This window comes from Haliotis cracherodii, unplaced genomic scaffold (genome assembly GCF_022045235.1).
Source record: "Haliotis cracherodii isolate W230 unplaced genomic scaffold, xgHalCrac1.p SCAF_7, whole genome shotgun sequence".
Classification (NCBI taxonomy): domain Eukaryota; kingdom Metazoa; phylum Mollusca; class Gastropoda; order Lepetellida; family Haliotidae; genus Haliotis; species Haliotis cracherodii.
The window spans coordinates 48,321,211-48,339,759 of NW_027266330.1; the positions used below are offsets into that span (position 1 = coordinate 48,321,211).

The following is an 18,549-nucleotide window of genomic DNA, read 5'->3' on the forward strand; positions in this document are numbered from 1 at the left end:
GTCACAGTCTGTTCTGTATATAGTCTTGAACACCAGCGACTTGACTGTCACAGTCTGTTCTGTATATAGTCTTGAACACCAGTGACTTGACTGTCACAAGTCTGTTCTGTATATAGCCCTGAACACCAGTGACTTGACTGACTGTCACAACCTGTTCTGTATTTAGTCTTGAACAACAGTGACTTGACTGTCACAACCTGTTCTGTATTTAGTCTTGAACAACAGTGACTTGACTGTCACAACCTGTTCTGTATTTAGTCTTGAACACCAGTGACTTGACTGACTGTCACAGTCTGTTCTGTATATAGCCCTGAACACCAGTGACTTGACTGACTGTCACAACCTGTTCTGTATTTAGTCTTGAACACCAGTGACTTTACTGTCACAACCTGTTCTGTATTTAGTCTTGAACACCAGTGACTTGACTTGACTGTCACAACCTGTTCTGTATTTAGCCCTGAACACCAGTGACTTGACTGACTGTCACAACCTGTTCTGTATTTAGTCTTGAACACCAGTGACTTGACTTGACTGTCACAGTCTGTTCTGTATTTGGCCAGTATCTGCACAGTATATGGCTTCAACACCTGAGATTAAGATCTGAAATAAATGCAACACAGCAAGGATTTAAAAATATGTAAAACTATCATCACATCAACAACACTGGTCATAGTTAGTATCAGATGAAAAGAAAAAGAACTAAATTTGGGGGACACGCCTATGATGGCATTGAACAAAGTTTCCTCTTCTGTCTCTTACCTTATTTATTTCTCTCAGGATATGTTTGATACGTTTTCTGGAGAGGCCATTGAAAACTGTCTGTTTAATGCTATAGTGTTATCTATTTCTGTGTTTTGTGCACTTAACTTCACAAGTGTTTCTTTGGCTTTTTATCATTAGTGTGTACTAGATGTCTACAGATAATGTCTTAGAGTTTAGTGGTTTGGGTGAAATTAGAAGATTATATTTGTTCCTTCATGGTCAGTTTATGGTCATGTTTCTCGAGGATCAGATGTTGTTTTTGGAGTGCCTGAGGAGTTGTGACTGCAGACCTAGATTTGTATCATGGTATGTGTCAGTGATGAATGATGAAGGGTTGGAGAGATGAGATGGTGTTTCGTCAATCTAGCATGTAGATAAAGTAAAAAAGAACAACCTGTCAGCTTTACATTTCACACAGCCAGATATCACAGATCATGCCTCCATCTCAGAAGAAGGATATTTGTTTATATGTTGGTTATTACGATTTTCTTGAAAATGTAATTTAAGAATAAATGTGTGATTGTAATTTTTGGTTCACACGTTATTCCACAGTATGGGTAAAAAATGTTGATCCTAGGTTATATCTAATGGCCTAGTACATTCCATGAAGGTCACAAGTGCATGAAATGAAATTAATGTTGAAAATTAGAACTTATATTCTTTGTGGCAGTAATTAAATCTGAGCGTGGGGTTTACAGGAATTCAACATACATCATCATCTTGATCTGACACCTGTGTCAGCTGTGTCCCTGAGTTAAGTTTTGTCAAGAATGTTTTGTGAGATGTTTATAGATATATTCGGCCCTTGATCATATGACCATCTCCGTGGTCAAGTGGTAGAGCGACCACCCTGAGTTCCATCCCCGGCCGCGTCATACCAAAAGACATCAAAAGATGGTTCTTGTTGTTACCCTGTCTGGCGCTCGGTATTAAGGGGCTAAAACAAGGACTGGTCGGCTCGGAGTCAGTATACTGTGTCTGAGTGGGGTATTCATGTTAAGCTCTGGTATGGTATCTCAAATTGGGATATATTCGGCAATAGTATTTTCATCAAGGAAATCCTTCCATCTTTGTGTGTGAACATTAGGTTTTTGAGAAGGACACCTTGAATTCTCTGCTTCATATTAACACAAAACACCATAACACTTGTTTTCACTTCCACTTCAGGATATTACTAGTCATTGTTAATGATACATTGCTGAAAGGACAAGTCTTTAGTGGAAATGCTTTTCGAGTACCTTTCAAACAAGTGGCAGATTGGTGAACTTGCCTTTGTCCCGTTTTGGTAGGGTTTTTTATTTACATTCCAGTGTTTCAAATTGAGTCTGAACGTCCATGAGTCCTTGTCACAGCCCTTGGCAGCCCCTAAGATCCATTACTACAACCACAAACTTCAACAACCGCTCTTATTTTTTAACACTGTTTTCCCCTTTACCCTGTTTTAAACTTGTCTGACTGGACACACAGGCAGTAATTTAAGAGTGTAAATTAAAGTAACAGATGTCATTCATTAAATCTATATATATATGTTAAATGAAAATAAGTAATGGACATTTGTACTTGAACATACGAAAGTTGCCTGTAGGGTAAATTCAGTTGCCTTGTTATTGTACACAGAAGAATGAACAAGGAATTATTTTTGATTCAGTTGCCTTGTTATTGTACACAGAAGAATGAACCAGGAATTATTCTTGATTCTGTTGCCCAGCAGACTAAGTAAGATTCATCACAAAAGCTGGTTTTATTATGTAATCCCTTTCTATTTACAGTTGGTGGAAGTAGCCACATGGTTTATGGTGACAGGGCTGTTCAATAGACCCGTTCTTACACACATAAAACCACCGCTGTACCTGGTTGGTGTCTTACGACCTTTCCCCATAGCACCACCAATAACAGTGACTGTGAGGAAACAATATGCTACTGAGGTGTGTCCCAGCATGATCTGCATTAGGGATGTTTATGACATGATGCTGAGATGGTTGGGAGGCACTGTGGCACATTAGGCTACAGGATGATGCAGGCTTGAGACTGCTGGAAGCAGTGATGGAAGAGGTACCTGGGGAGTACCACTAATCCCCCAATAAACCAGCCCCCTGTTTACAAAGCTAGCCAACTGCTGTTTAATACCTACGTACATATCCTAATACTGTGTTAGATTCTGCTGACCAGACTTAATAGCTCCACTTGTGTAACATTATCATCATGGTGTAGAAAAAGGAATTCCATAGCAAGCTGACAGTACACTTGAACATTAAGGCTGTGGCCCCTGGGCAAAACGGTATTGTCCTGTCTTCATGTTGTATGTAGATTTCATCACATCTTGGGACCCCATTGTGGAAGAATGAGTGATCCTTGAGTTTAAGTGACTTTGCCTGAATACTGTACAAAGCTGGTTTTAGAAAAACCTGATGTAACATCTTCAGTCTTGCCCTGTGATATTGACGTTATGCTTTTTATCTCTTAGTGTGAGATCACTTAAGACTAGATTAGATTCAGATTATTATTAAAGATTTCTTTGGTGCAGAGTGAATTTTGACCTGTCAAGCCAGTGAACATTTCAGCCTGTACTTTTATTTATTTACGCTTAACTGAATCTTTGTTGTATTGATGCAGTACTCCATCCAACTGCATCCTGACAAGATTTGGTGTATACATGCAATAATTCACCTGACTGCATCCTGACAAGATTTGGTGTATACATGCAATAATTCACCTAAATGCATCCTGACAAGATTTGGTGTATACATGCAATAATTCACCTAACTGCATCCTGACAAGATTTGGTGTATACATGCAATAATTCACTTAACTGCATCTTGACAAGATAAAATATTGTAAAGTACTTAGAAATTCATGCTAAGCTGGTTATATCTGAAATGGGTCTATAAATTTAAGGAGATTACACATCAGTGTTTTTAAAGTCTTCCTGTCAACGTTATGTAAATGTTAAGTTTGATCAACCTAAATGTCAGCTCTTGAAATGCTACCAGAAATACCAAGGTTAGCATGAGGAATCATTAGGCTGAAGAAGTGTTTAATCTGGAATCATCAACAGGTCTCCTGTGTCTTGGAAACTCAAGGTTGGGATGAATTTGATACTGATAATGAGCAACTGTTAACAATTAGGTATTCTCCTGTGGACAGTTTATGACAGAGTCGGGGCGGCAAGGTGCGTGTATTGGATGCCATTTTAATTGCCTCTTGTTGTGGTGATCACCAGACATCCAGATGACAAAGGAGCATTATTCCCAGTAAATTGTGCACATTCTGCCTTGTCTCCAGTTGGTGCAGGGATAGGTCCCAAAATGAACAACCTGTGTTGAAGTATATAGAGATTGATGGTCTGCTTGAAAAAGCCTGTGTGAAAATCTTGATCATTCCTGCCATCGGGGCTAAGTGTTGTCTCTATCTCAGTTTGTTGATTGTGTTTGATTATTTGGTTACGAAAATAACACAATTCCAATCCCTTGCCTCAGCGAAGCTTATTTCATCCTCTTGTTTTAGTCTTAAATTGATTTTTTGCCTGAAAGATTTTCTATCATGATAAAAACCCAGTTCTGATGATCTGCTTCACTCGGATACCAAGAATTCCACTCTGGCCTTTAGAAACGGTTTTAACTATCTTTACTTATCCGAGCAATTGAGTTTCGTTTGCAAGAAGAATGTATTTGAAATCCAAATAAGTAAACTTCAGACATCATGACATTTTGATTTTCCTTCTTTGCGAGGAAGGATCAAATTGTGGATTGCACACGAGAACTGACTCGTTGCTCCTGATATTTACTGGAGTGACATGGAGACTATTTTGGTAGTAATCTTTCTGAAACTTAGGGCGGTGTGAAATTAATCATGGAGAATATATTTCCGACATTTCCACATACTTCGGTAACATGATGCCTTTGTGTCAGATCAACATTAATCATGGCCTATATTTATCAAGCTCATTAGAAAATATGTAGCAGAACTCTGAAAACTTCTGAAATTATTTCTGGATTTTGATGGATGACGACGTGCAAAGTTTCCTCCAGTTCTGTGTGAACTGACAACTGGAGGAAGCATTGGTTTTGATTGGGGAGGTCAAATTTTCTGATGTTGGCTCTTGTGTTTCAGGGCTTGTGTGGGTGTGAAGAATTAATATTACATGTTGGTATTTTTTATGTGATGGGTAGATGGATGGATGGTTTGCCAATCTAACTTATGTCTGCTCACTGATTGAAGACAAATATAGAACTTTCCTGTGTGATGTGAATAGGTTTAACTGCCCTAGACAAGAATGTTTGAGCTACACCTAGCTCACCACATGTGCCTGGTTTTGTGTTGATGTAGGAAAACCACTGGCCGTGTGGTGCTGGGAGTGCAAGAGGGATACAATGGTGATAGGATGGTGATAGGATGGCTGTGTATTGAGTAACCAGCTGGGAAGACTCGCACTGAGGTTGGACTGGGGCTTGTTACAGAGTCACCTCACTTAACGACTGTCAAAGCACCCAAACTTTGTATTGAGTAACCAGGTGGGAAGACTCACACTGAGGTTGGACTGGGCCTCTGTTACAGAGTCACCTCACTTAACGACTGTCATAGCACCCAAACTTTGTATTGAGTAACCAGGTGGGAAGACTCACACTGAGGTTGGACTGGGCCTTGTTACAGAGTCACCTTACTTAACGACTGTCATAGCACCCAAACTTTGTATTGAGTAACCAGGTGGGAAGACTCACACTGAGGTTGGACTGGGCCTTGTTACAGAGTCACCTCACTTAACAACTGTCATAGCATCCAAACTTTCACCAGACTTGCAATACTTGTGCCACTGAGATTGTGTCACCGGTGAATGTTTTAGGCAGCAGTTAACAGTATTGTGACCATTCTCAGCTCTAGCAGCCTATACTCATTCCATTCTCAGCTCTAGCAGCCTATAGTCATCCCATTCTCAGCTCTAGCAGCCTATATTCATCTGATTCTCAGCTCTAGCAGCCAATACTCATCCCAATCTCAGCTCTAGCCGCCTATATTCATCTATTGCACAGCTCTAGCAGCCTTTATTCATCTGATTCTCAGCTCTAGCAGCCTATACTAATTCCATTCTCAGCTCTAGCAGCCTATATTCATCCCAATCTCAGCTCTAGCAGCCTATACTCATCCCCTTCTCAGCTCTAGCAGCCTATATTCATCCCAATCTCAGCTCTAGCAGCCAATACTCATCCCAATCTCAGCTCTAGCAGCCAATACTCATCCCATTCTCAGCTCTAGCAGCCTATACTCATCCCATTCTCAGCTCTAGCAGCCTATACTCATTCCATTCTCAGCTCTAGCAGCCTATATTCATCCCAATCTCAGCTCTAGCAGCCTATACTAATTCCATTCTCAGCTCTAGCAGCCTATACTAATTCCATTCTCAGCTCTAGCAGCCTATATTCATCCCAATCTCAGCTCTAGCAGCCTATACTCATCCCCTTCTCAGCTCTAGCAGCCTATACTCATCCCAATCTCAGCTCTAGCAGCCAATACTCATCCCATTCTCAGCTCTAGCAGCCTATACTCATTCCATTCTCAGCTCTAGCAGCCTATACTCATTCCATTCTCAGCTCTAGCAGCCTATATTCATCCCATTCTCAGCTCTAGCAGCCAATACTCATCCCAATCTCAGCTCTAGCAGCCTATAGTCATCCCATTCTCAGCTCTAGCAGCCTATACTCATTCCATTCTCAGCTCTAGCAACCTATATTCATCTGATTCTCAGCTCTAGCAGCCAATACTCATCCCAATCTCAGCTCTAGCCGCCTATATTCATCTATTGCACAGCTCTAGCAGCCTTTATTCATCTGATTCTCAGCTCTAGCAGCCTATACTAATTCCATTCTCAGCTCTAGCAGCCTATATTCATCCCATTCTCAGCTCTACCAGCCTATACCCATCCCATTTTTAGCTTCTGTATTATAGGGAGTTGATTATTCTTATTCATCACTTTATTTCAGCAACTATATGTTAGACTACTTCTACACCATGTCAAACCCCTTCACCCAGCACTACATACATGTACAACTGACAACTGAGTTTGGAGCCTTTTGTGGACTGAGAAAGATCAATGACTCATAAGTATTTTAAACCCAAGAAGATCCGGGGTAGCATAGGTCTTCAGCAACCTATGCTCGCTGGAAAAGGCAACTGTGCTTGTCGTAAGAGGCAACTAACAGGATCAGGTGGTCAGGCCCGCTGACTTGGTTGATGGCAATTGCATGGATCGATGCTCATGATGTCAATCACTGGATTGTCTGGTCCAGACTACACTATTTGAAGGCCATCATCATATGACTGGAATATTGCGGAGTGTGGCGTTAAATAACAAACAAACAAACATAAGCATTTTGAAACCTTATTCTCATTCGCATTTGTCAAATGGGTTATGTTGCAACATGTTCATTAAACCAGTGCATTTCCATGGATGACTATATTTAGTCATGATTATTCTTTATTTTATTGACAAGTAAATGTGAACTGGTTTGTCAGAATGATTGAAGATGAACAAATGAATGGCATTAATAGATTTTTTGTTCTTTTTGATTTCTTGTTTCAATTGTTGTATTTATTCGATAGTTGCAATAAAAAAATAATAATCTTCATTTGATTACTCTCACATTTTGTTTCGTGAAATGTCATGAGCTGAAATACTTAGAAATGTTTTGTCAAGTCATCAAGTTCTCTTTCTGGTCTCACAATGATTGGTACTTGCTTGATTTGATTTCACATTTAACATGACACCCTTTGAGAGTATGGCCAGACAAAATGTAGATGTTAAGTTTTCTTCAGATTTCTGGATCAGTGTTACAAAGTCCTTTATTGTTTATACTGAAAGGAGGTTTCAGCTTTTACCTCAGATTATGGTTCATTATGATAAAATTACTGTTTCCGCAGACACAATAAATTAGTGAATGTTACTGTAGCTAGAAGTATTTCAGTGAAGTCATTGCTGTCTGTATTAATTGGGTATGGATCCTTGAAACCAGTGGCTGATGGCATGAGCAAAAGTTCCTTCAAGGAGGTGATGACACTTGATGGACCCCACCTGGGCCTACTTGCACAAAGCTTACAATAGTCATAGCACTAAGATGATCGTAACTCCCATACTTTAACATAGGCTTACAATAGTCGTAGCACTAAGATGATCGTAACTCCCATACTTTAACATAGGCTTACAATAGTCGTAGCACTATGATGATCGTAACTCCCATACTTTAACATAGGCTTACAATAGTCGTAGCACTATAATGATCGTAACTCCCATACTTTAACATAGGCTTACAATAGTCGTAGAACTAAGATGATCGTAACTCCCATACTTTAACATTGGCTTACAATAGTCGTAGCACTATGATGATCGTAACTCCCATACTTTAACATAGGCTTACAATAGTCGTAGCACTATGATGATCGTAACTCCCATACTTTAACATAGGCTTACAATAGTCGTAGAACTAAGATGATCGTAACTCCCATACTTTAACATTTGCTTACAATAGTCGTAGCACTATGATGATCGTAACTCCCATACTTTAACATAGGCTTACAATAGTCGTAGCAGTGAAAAGCAGTGTTAACCCATACTAACTTACAACATAACCAGACAACAGGAGAATTGGAACATTTAAATAATATTAAACTAGAAACATTAAAAACTCTTCACAAAACACTTCAAAGAGGCCAATCTTCAGCCAGTGATTTGCTTAAAAAGAAATACAATTTGATTATCAGGCCCATATGCACAGTTGTTTTTTTGGCTGATGTATAGATGCGGTAGAGATTCTATGGTGTTATCATGGTCATAATGTTCAGTGATCTATCGGTTGTCAGTACTCTTTGTGGATAGACTGGAACGAGCCCGACGATGACCTTCAACCAATAAATGCTGTGCATCTTTTCCTTTATCACTTGAGCTAGCATCACCTCCAGCGCTGAACACACCAGTCAATGATCCAGTTGATTTGCTGCGTGTTTATCAGTGGACTATGTCATCTCTTGCTGATAAAGCTGGTGTAGATGATCATTCTAAACTTACTAATACAAGCCTCAGGCTACATGGCAGTTGCTAACTCATTGTTTAATGTTGCACTTAGGCATAGAATTTTACCTTCAAGACACCAAGTCTTGATTAAATAATAGCAGAAAATAAAATTATGAGATGTCTCTACACTAAAACAATTTGTTCTGCAGAATTCTGCAGATTTTAAAGTTTGTGGGTTGTTTCTGTGAATTGATTACTACTACCCCACATTCCCAGCTATTCACGAGAAATATTTTAAGGCATTGTCACCCATGAATCAAATCTTCATGCCTTTAAGGGGCACACGGGTGGCCCAGTCGTCTAAATTGCTGCGATTTGCTGTGCAGAGTTGTGTCCCTTGGGCACGCCAGAAACCTATGATTGTGGGTTCGAGTCCCTGTTCACTCTGAGTATGTTTCTAGGTTTGTCAGCACCATACCCGTGCTCGTGGCTGTTACCGAAGTGGTAAATGTCTGAGACCAGCATCACTTTGGGCTTTCCTCCCACATTAAGCTGACACGCCGCTATATAACTGGAATAATGTTAAAAGCGGCGTTAAACCTAACTCACTCACTCATGCCTTCAAGATTGTGATTTAACAGTATTTTGTCCTACAACTTCTAATAGAATATTTTGATGAAAATTAATTGAAGATTGGTGAATTGGAAAAAGTCTTTATGAATGCACCTCCTCTTCACAAACTCCAACCTTTTAAATGGAGTACTTCAAATACTTCATTATTCCTATTGATGGTAATCATGATAGTTTTCAACATATGATTCATTTTGTCATTAACAGGCCTGCATATTTATAATATTCAGCTATTAAATAAGAACCAAACGAAATGTCACTGACGTCAGGGAGTATGCTGTTCCCTTGGAGATTACTTGTAATATTGCAACCATTAATTTACAAATAAAGCTCTTGTCTCACTCGTGAATATATTCTGCATTCCAGCAGAGAAGTTATTCCCTCCAGGTTCCCCAAGGAACAGGCAGTGATGTCTGTTATGAATCAAATTTGTTTTCCTTGAGTTGCCGGCCATCTAAGTTCAGCTTGCAGTGTTATAACCTGAAATTTCAAATTATCAATGGGAGTAAAAGGTATATTTCAGAAAAGGCCGTGAAGTCTGGGATTGGTTGGTGGGCAGCTGCTACTTAAAAACACTGGCTCCGAGGATACCTTTGACATGGAGCAAATTAAACTAACTTTGGTGTTCAGGTGGTCTTTGTGTGTGTGAAGTCTTTTCCTCCATTTGAAATCCCCCAGCGAACTTGGCTAATGGTTTTGTTTGTGAGTTGTTTTTGTGACGTTTGAGTGAGAAGGAATGACACAAGAGAGACGATATTGTTGACTGTGACTGTTGAACGTACCTAGTTCAGTTTTCCTCTCACTGTGTTTGTGCATGATGTCATGTGGAGCAGATATGCAGATGATTTTATTGTGGGTGAAAGTTTTAGATTGGGAGTTACATTCAACTAAATTGCATTAAATTATAGGACTTGAGGCTTAAAGAGAGCCATGGTGTTATCAAACTGAACAAAATATGCTTTATTACTTGAAAGAAATTAAATTGTGGTGAATCAAAAATGCATCATGAGACAGTTTTGGATTTTGTCCAAATCTGAGGTGACACTGACGTAAAGCAATCCTCCGTCCATTAGGAATTGTGAAGGATTTATCTAATTACCCAAATGTGGAATGTGATTAGTAATGATGTGGACATCTTAGGAAGATGGATCTGTGCAGTAAGTAAATAAGTGAGGCAAGATCTGCTGTACGATGCTCTATCCTTCATGAAATGATGCTTATAGGAATTTGAAGGAAAATTATTGGACTTTGAAGACTTTCTGTCAAATATTTACCAAATTTAGTGTTTAATGAATACACTACTCTGTTTTGCAAATATGACATTCTCTCATTTTATGACTGGTAAAGTGGATGTTGTTACAGCAGGTTGGATCCAGGATATTGGCTGGTTTCTGTTCTGATTGAAGGAATGATTGAAGTCAGATCATCAACTTTATCATTGTAACGGAGTCATTTCTATTGTCGTTTGTTTCCTAGAAATTAGTACAAGTAGACTTGTTGAATTCTATGAAAATATATCTTTTTTTTGTGTGTTGAAAACAAGTCAGAACTGTAGAAACAAATTTTGACCAAAAAAAACAACACTTTCATTCTGTAATGAAATACTAGTGTGGTCACTGGGTTTGTTCTGAACCTGTGTTAGAGGGTGATATTGTAGAGAGCCCTTACAAGAGGGTTTCTGGTAATGTACAACATAAACAGGCTGATTACAGTGTGGTCACTGGGTTTGTTCCCAACCTGTGTTAGAGGGTGATGTTCTAGAGAGCCCTTACAAGAGGGTTTCTGGTAATGTCCAACATAAACAGGCTGATTACAGTGTGGTCACTGGGTTTGTTCCCAACCTGTGTTAGAGGGTGATGTTCTAGAGAGCCCTTACAAGAGGGTTTCTGGTAATGTCCAACATAAACAGGCTGATTACAGTGTGGTCACTGGGTTTGTTCCCAACCTGTGTTAGAGGGTGATGTTCTAGAGAGCCCTTACAAGAGGGTTTCTGGTAATGTCCAACATAAACAGGCTGATTACAGTGTGGTCACTGGGTTTGTTCCCAACCTGTGTTAGAGGGTGATGTTCTAGAGAGGGTTTCTGGTAATGTCCAACATAAACAGGCTGATTACAGTGTGGTCACTGGGTTTGTTCCCAACCTGTGTTAGAGGGTGATGTTCTAGAGAGCCCTTACAAGAGGGTTTCTGGTAATGTCCAACATAAACAGGCTGATTACAGTGTGGTCACTGGGTTTGTTCCCAACCTGTGTTAGAGGGTGATGTTCTAGAGAGCCCTTACAAGAGGGTTTCTGGTAATGTCCAACATAAACAGGCTGATTACAGTGTGGTCACTGGGTTTGTTCCCAACCTGTGTTAGAGGATGATGTTCTAGAGAGCCCTTACAAGAGGGTTTCTGGTAATGTCCAACATAAACAGGCTGATTACAGTGTGGTCACTGGGTTTGTTCCCAACCTGTGTTAGAGGGTGATGTTCTAGAGAGCCCTTACAAGAGGGTTTCTGGTAATGTCCAACATAAACAGGCTGATTACAGTGTGGTCACTGGGTTTGTTCCGGTGTAACTGTATATCCAGTACCATGTATCTGTGGCGTGTGCTTCAACAACCAGCTTGCCCTCTATCAACAGTACAGGTATAGGAGCCAAATGTGGTGGGACTGAGTGACACCAGCAGGCCATTGTTGTATGATGACTGCCTGACATCTGTCTATCAACCTCAACATCCGATCATGTACCTTCTGAAACATGGCTCCATGCTGCTTGTCAACTCAGCCAGCGCTTTTACCCAGTTGGGTCAGGGTTCAAGGTTTCCTAAACAATATGTTCCTATTTACATAAGTTTTAGCTCTTGTAATAAATGATTTTGGGTTGCAAGTGATTTATTTGTTGTTCTGGAAGTTCAAGCCTTGTTCTGGCCACGACCTGGAAGCTGCACTCATTGTGTGGAAGAGGTCAACTTTAACAACACTGCTAACGGACAGCTTAAATGTTTCAAAATATAACTGACGGAAGTAGTATTTTTATTTATATATAATTTGTAACTTAAGTTTTCTGCTCTCACAAGCAGGTTCCCTGCCAGTGATTTGTGGGGCCATTCATGGATACAATGTGTCTGACGGAAGAAACACAACAGCCTTTGTGTGTTGTGTAAGTTTAAATGCTATGTGCATTGTAGTGAACATGTCAATCGCTGACCTGTCACCAAGCGACTTTTTGTTGTTGATGTTAAACAGTTTGACTGAATGTGACAGTATAATTAGTCTGCAATATTATACTTTGGCCTATATTTATATTGCTCCAGCAGTTTGTGTCGACATACAAAAAAGACACATTGTTGCAAATATTACCATTTCAGACCTTGATTTTTTTTCCAAACTTAGTTTAAACAGGGATATTCTTAAAAAAGTCTTAGTAATGATACGCATGGCTAAGAAATAGGATAAACATTATTGATCTTATATTGTGAGTATGAAAACAATAAAAGCATCAGGTTGGTAGAATGCTGAGAAAAATAATATTCATGTCACAATGTCTTTTGCCTATTTGAGATTGAGAAACAAAAATGAAGATATTTATCAAGAGTTACATAGCCCTTTATTGTCTTTGGTTTGAATCTTCTCTCCTCCCCACCCCCCAAAAATATATCCATCCTGTATTTCTGATCTATTCTGACATGTATACATCGTAGAATGAAAGAACCCATTGACTATAATATTGAGAGGCAATTCATTTGCAGCCATTAGGAAAATCCTGTGCCTCGCTACACACACTGTTTGGAACAGTAAGGAACTAGAGACACATACCAACATAAGCATCTTTGTTATTAATGAAATGAAGAATAATGGACGCTCCATTAAAGAGGAAACTGATAATACTGTAAATGCTTGTTAATCTTTGCAAGATTCAAGGAGCGAGCACATTTTGCATAGCAATCCTTCACAACAAAGGAAACACTTAATGGCACGCTCATGTGTTATCGTTGCCGGAATTGCCTCGACTTGAGCTAGGTTTAGCAGCAATTAGAGTATAATCCCTTGCTCTGAGCTACCAAGCTTTCTTAGTGGTTACTGCTAGGCAGCAATTATGACATTCATCGTGTTTGTTTGATTGGACATCCGAGCATCATGTCTGTCCGCTGTGAATGATCATTTCTGAGAGACGGTTAAAGATCATAGCCAGATTTATAATTACATTTTCCTTTGCAAGCTAAGTCTGCAGGCCTTGTGGGACTTGGTGTCTTGTGGTCTTGTGAGCAAACAAATGTTTATTTACCGTCTGGACCATACTGATGCTACTGCTTTTTATTCACATGACCTTCTTAAGGTCTTCAAAATGAAGCAAAATGTTTGAAACATTCTTGAATTTTACTTTCATAATTCCTTCAGGCACATGAAGTTATGATAACAGTAGTCATTATATTTATGAATAAATAAGAAAGAGTTACCTCAACCCAAATTTGTCAAGAATAGAAATACTGTTTGTACTGTGAAAATAATGGGTTTTTTAGAATCTTTGTCAAAAATGGCAATTTTATTTGTTGGTTATGTCCTTGATTTGTTTTGTTATATTTATTTTTACCATGGAAAGGTTGTAAGTTTGGAGCAGGAATATCGCTTTGATCTAATGTTTGTGTTAGCATCGGACATTTTTTTTACGTATTCTATCTTGAATTGTATTCCAGTCAGTGGTTAGAAGACTCTTTAGATTTACCCTAATTTGATTGTATGTGTAGCTGTCTGTAAAATTGAATCAGTGCTGTCTGTTAATTATGACCGTTATCTGGTGTTAGCCCATTAATAAATATTAGAGATGATGTTATGTGCAGATGCACACACTTCTGCATCCTCTTGTCTCAGACAGCGGAAATTGCCTACCCAATCCTGAACAATGCTGTACAAAGCAAGGCCATCAGTAGCAGCAGCAATAACAGGCTGAGTCAATATGGTCATTTTCATCTTTTTCCTATGAATCAGATCTGTCTGTTGTGTCTTCGGATGACAATTACTGCATGATCTCCACGGATCTAACACAACACAGGTACCCCAGTCCACCACAGCATGTTTGCTTACAAAGAAATCCTATCAGGCTGCTGACTGCATGAAGTGCTGTACTTTGTAATCGGTGCAGCTAACAGGTTGTTTAGCATGGGAACACAGACTGTCCCTCTTCTTCTGAGTGTGGGTCGGCTGCAAATCCATTGAGTCCTTACGTTTCTGAAAGAGTAGAGACATGAGGATGAGATTCCATATTTGTGTTTGCAGTCAATGCAACATGAGCACGTGTGAAGGATTTGAACTGTTTATTTTGTAAAAGGATATTTTATACGTTTGGTTGCTGAAGTTTGTCCATGGTAGATACATGAGACAGTATTTTCATTTGGAATATGGACCTAAACCAACAAATAGCAAAACAACATTCAGGAAAGACACCGTTCCTTTGTCCAAGTACATATAAGCATGTAATTATGTCTTGAGGACATAAGAGGCTGAATGGTCTAAAGCCTTACACCTTAGTGTTGTGTCTAGGTAGGCCTTGTACGATTCGGTGTTTGTTTTGCGACTAACAGGATCGGGTGGTCAGGCTCGCTGACTTGGTTATTGCATGTTATCAATCCCACATTGAGAGGATTGATGCTCATGATATCAATCACTGGATTGTCTGGTCCAGACAACCGTCACATAGCTGGAATATTGCTGAGTGCGGCGTTAAACAACAAACCAACCAACCCAGATGGGCCACGATTATGATCATTGATCTGTCAGCACCATAACCATGCTCGTGGGTTTCATCAAAGTGATCAAACAATACAACCGGCAACACTTTTGGCGTTCCTCCTCAAAGAGACCAACAAGCCTGATACAGCATGCTCAGTGTGATGTTGAAACGCTTCTCGCTCTTCTTTTTCACATGTGGGGCGGTCCGGTAGCCTTGTGGTTAAAGCGTTCGCTCATCACGCTGAACATCCGGGTTCGATTCCTGACATGGGTACAATGTGTGAAGCTCATTTCTGGTGCCCCCTGCCGTGATATTGCTGGAATATTGCTATAAGCGGCGTAAAACCATACTCACTCACTCACTCTTCTTTTTGACATGTAGTCATTGAGGGGAATTACTTTTGTCACAAAGGTGCAGTTGAGTGAGCTTTGTTGTTGTATTTGACCAGTGCATGACATGACTCTACACATGTTCCATCTCCTTTCAGAACCCCCGAGCAGTGTCCCAGTGTGGTGTCCCTGCTGTCCGAGAGCTACAACCCTCATGTCCGATTCGGCGCCGCCATGGCTCTTGGCATTGCTTGTGCTGGCACTGGGCTGAAGGTAGGCCACACTCGGAGTTTCTTACACAACAAAACACCTAGACTGACATCTCGTCTCTGAAATGAACATATCGTACAGAAAAAATAGTTCTTAAATTATCTTAATAAAAATCTAATAAAAAAGAGCCCAGAGACTCTCTTCATTTTCAGATACTACAGAAATCTAGACTTGCATGGGCTGTATTTGATATATTTGTATCAGGGTCTGTAAGACAGACTACAAAACACCATCAGAGAGGTAGGGACCATTATGAAATAGATGTTTACCCTTGAGGTTCTGGATATAAAACCATCCTGACAACTTGCCTTAAATAATCTTCTTGAGTTAGACTAAGTGTTGAAGTAATCTACATTGTATTTAGGAATGTATTGGATGGATATATTTACCGATATCTTCAGTCTAACTACAACGAACGTTCCAAACTTCTTTGTTGGCAGTAGGATATACAAGGAATTATTATTGGGGCTTTTAATAGTATTTGTTTCATTGTATTTTTTACATCAGTTGTTCTGTGTCAATAAATAGCAGTGTTTGATGTTTTTTGAGGACTTCCATTGGGTAAATGTATGTTTGTGTAACATGCCTGTGAAACTTACTGGCACAGCGGTAGTGTTACAAAGAAATGTCAGTCCCCCAATGCTAGAGACTGACTTGCTGGTGGGCAACTGTGAAGCAAACAATACTTATACCAAGTCTTTGATATGCAGTCGGAAGACCATGAGTGAGTGAGTGATTGATTATGGTTTTACGCCGCTTTAAGCAATATTCCAGCAATAACACGGCGGGGGACACCAGAAATGGGCTTCACACATTGTACCCATGGCAGGAATCAAACCAGGCGGAAGACCATGGAGAAGTGAAACTTTTCATGGATAACACGACTTCTTTATTATCTGTACCAACATTTCAGAGCTATCTCTGTCCCTTCTTCAGGGGAATGTATGTGTGGGCAAGAAGAAGCCCCTTTTCCATAAACAGTTTCTTGTCTTCCAATACTTCATCGCTGTAAAGAAATCATCAGTATGAATACTGATCAAGTTTTATGTTTAATTTGTTTAAGTTCTCGGAGGATTCACACAGAAAGAAGGAAAATACATTCTCCCTTCTTTCTTCTTTCTCTCTCCCCCCAGACTCACCGTAGCCTGGGAAAAAGCCCTTTTACTTATTTGAAGATCGAGTTCACCCAGTCTCTGTTTTGTTAATGTTACGCTGCTTGACAGTATTGACAGCAGCTGGGTAGTATGTTAATTCAAATGTATCACCAATATTGCATCGTGGATGGAATTTGGTTGCTTGCAGAGATTCGTATTTCCCAGTTTGGATACAAGTAAGGCAAAAGTTGATAATGGATACAGTCCCTGAGTTCACTGAAGTTCACACAAGTTCACTGAGACAGGCTGTGTTACTCCTCTTTCAGGGGACTCCAAGAATGCTTGTAGCAGGCTTTATGGTTGTGGAGTTGACAAGGAGTTTGGACCAGTTTTGTAGAACATCTTCGTGTCTTGTAAGCTGGGCACCCCACAGTTCAGAGTGATCCATTGCTATGGGCTCCATCTGTGTTCTGTACTGTCGTAGTAAGGAAGACACCAAGGAGAGTGAATCTGTTATCACACTGGCTTTGATCTGAACCAGCCTCTCATTGCTTTACTTCCAGGATGCGTTATTGTTTGTACAAATGACCCATTCCTGTGAAAAGTGATTCCGAGATAGTTATATGATTCCCATATTTCAAAAGGCATGTTATTTAAATGGAATTTGGAGTTTTGATCCTTAGCTTGGCTCCCTAAGATAACAAGTTTTGTTTTTGATTGATTTAAATTCAGCTTCCCGTCTTCTTTAGACTGTCATAATCCATTGAGGCTGTTTTGTAACAGAGATTTCACCTCTAAGTGGTCAAAATATTTTGTTGCTGACGGAATGCTGTTAAAAGAGGCGGAAATAAAAGTAGATCTTCAGCATGACAAGTGAACATTTTACCCATTAGGCTACCCCCCCCCCCCACCCCCCCACCCCCCTTCATTATATGCTTTTTTGCTTGATTAAGTAAAAAATATGTGAAACTACATAGTGGCTTTCAAAAGGAAAACATAAGAGGCGACTGACTGACTTGGTTGATGCATGTCATCTATCCCAATTGTGTGCATCGATGCTCATGATGTGAATCACTGGATTGTCTGGTCCAGACTAGATTATTCACAGACCGCTGCCATATAGCTGGAATATTGCTGAGAGCAGCGTTTAACAACAAATAGACAAAAAATCAAATATAAAAAAGGAAATCCTCTGCCATGTCTGTTTCCCAAGTTTTAATGAGTGAGTGTAAGAGAGGTATTGCCCCACATGCAGATAGTGGTACCAAGAATGGAGGGCTGGAGCACACTAACCCCAAATGTTAACAGACAGTTAGTAGCCAAACAATCATAGTTTATAATATCTGTAAGTCTGCTGTCCTGGATACCCTTATCTCTGGCTGCTTTCCATTTTTTCTATGTGGAAGTGAACTTTCCACCTCTCTGTTTCAAGGCATTTCAGGAATCCCTTGCATGGGCTGTTTCTGCTCCTTGCTGCTGGAGGAGTTTTATCTTTTACCTTGTTGGAAGCGCTCCGTGTAACACATTACACAAGCAGGCTGAATGAAACCAGGCGTATTAGTGCCAGCACAGGTTATCCTGTATCTATAAGGATGTCACAGAACAAATATTGCTTGGGAGGCAGCTGGGCCTGCCTAGCAGGAGCATGCTTTTTTGACATGCCATTAAATCTACCTGTGTTTTAGTAGTTGTATTTTGGTTATTTTATTGATAACATGTAGGAGGTGATTATGCTGATAGAACACTTACTGGT

At 39.9% G+C, this 18,549-nt stretch overlaps 1 protein-coding gene across 1 annotated transcript in view; it reads left to right on the forward strand.

Annotated features, from left to right (window-relative positions):
• Window positions 1-18,549, forward strand: part of LOC139447338 (26S proteasome non-ATPase regulatory subunit 1-like) — a 328,509-nt gene that overhangs the window by 237,976 nt on the left and 71,984 nt on the right. The window contains exon 22 of the mRNA XM_071228641.1: window positions 15,591-15,705. Within this exon, the coding sequence (XP_071084742.1) occupies window positions 15,591-15,705 (115 nt within the window). The remainder of the gene's footprint in view (window positions 1-15,590; window positions 15,706-18,549) is intronic.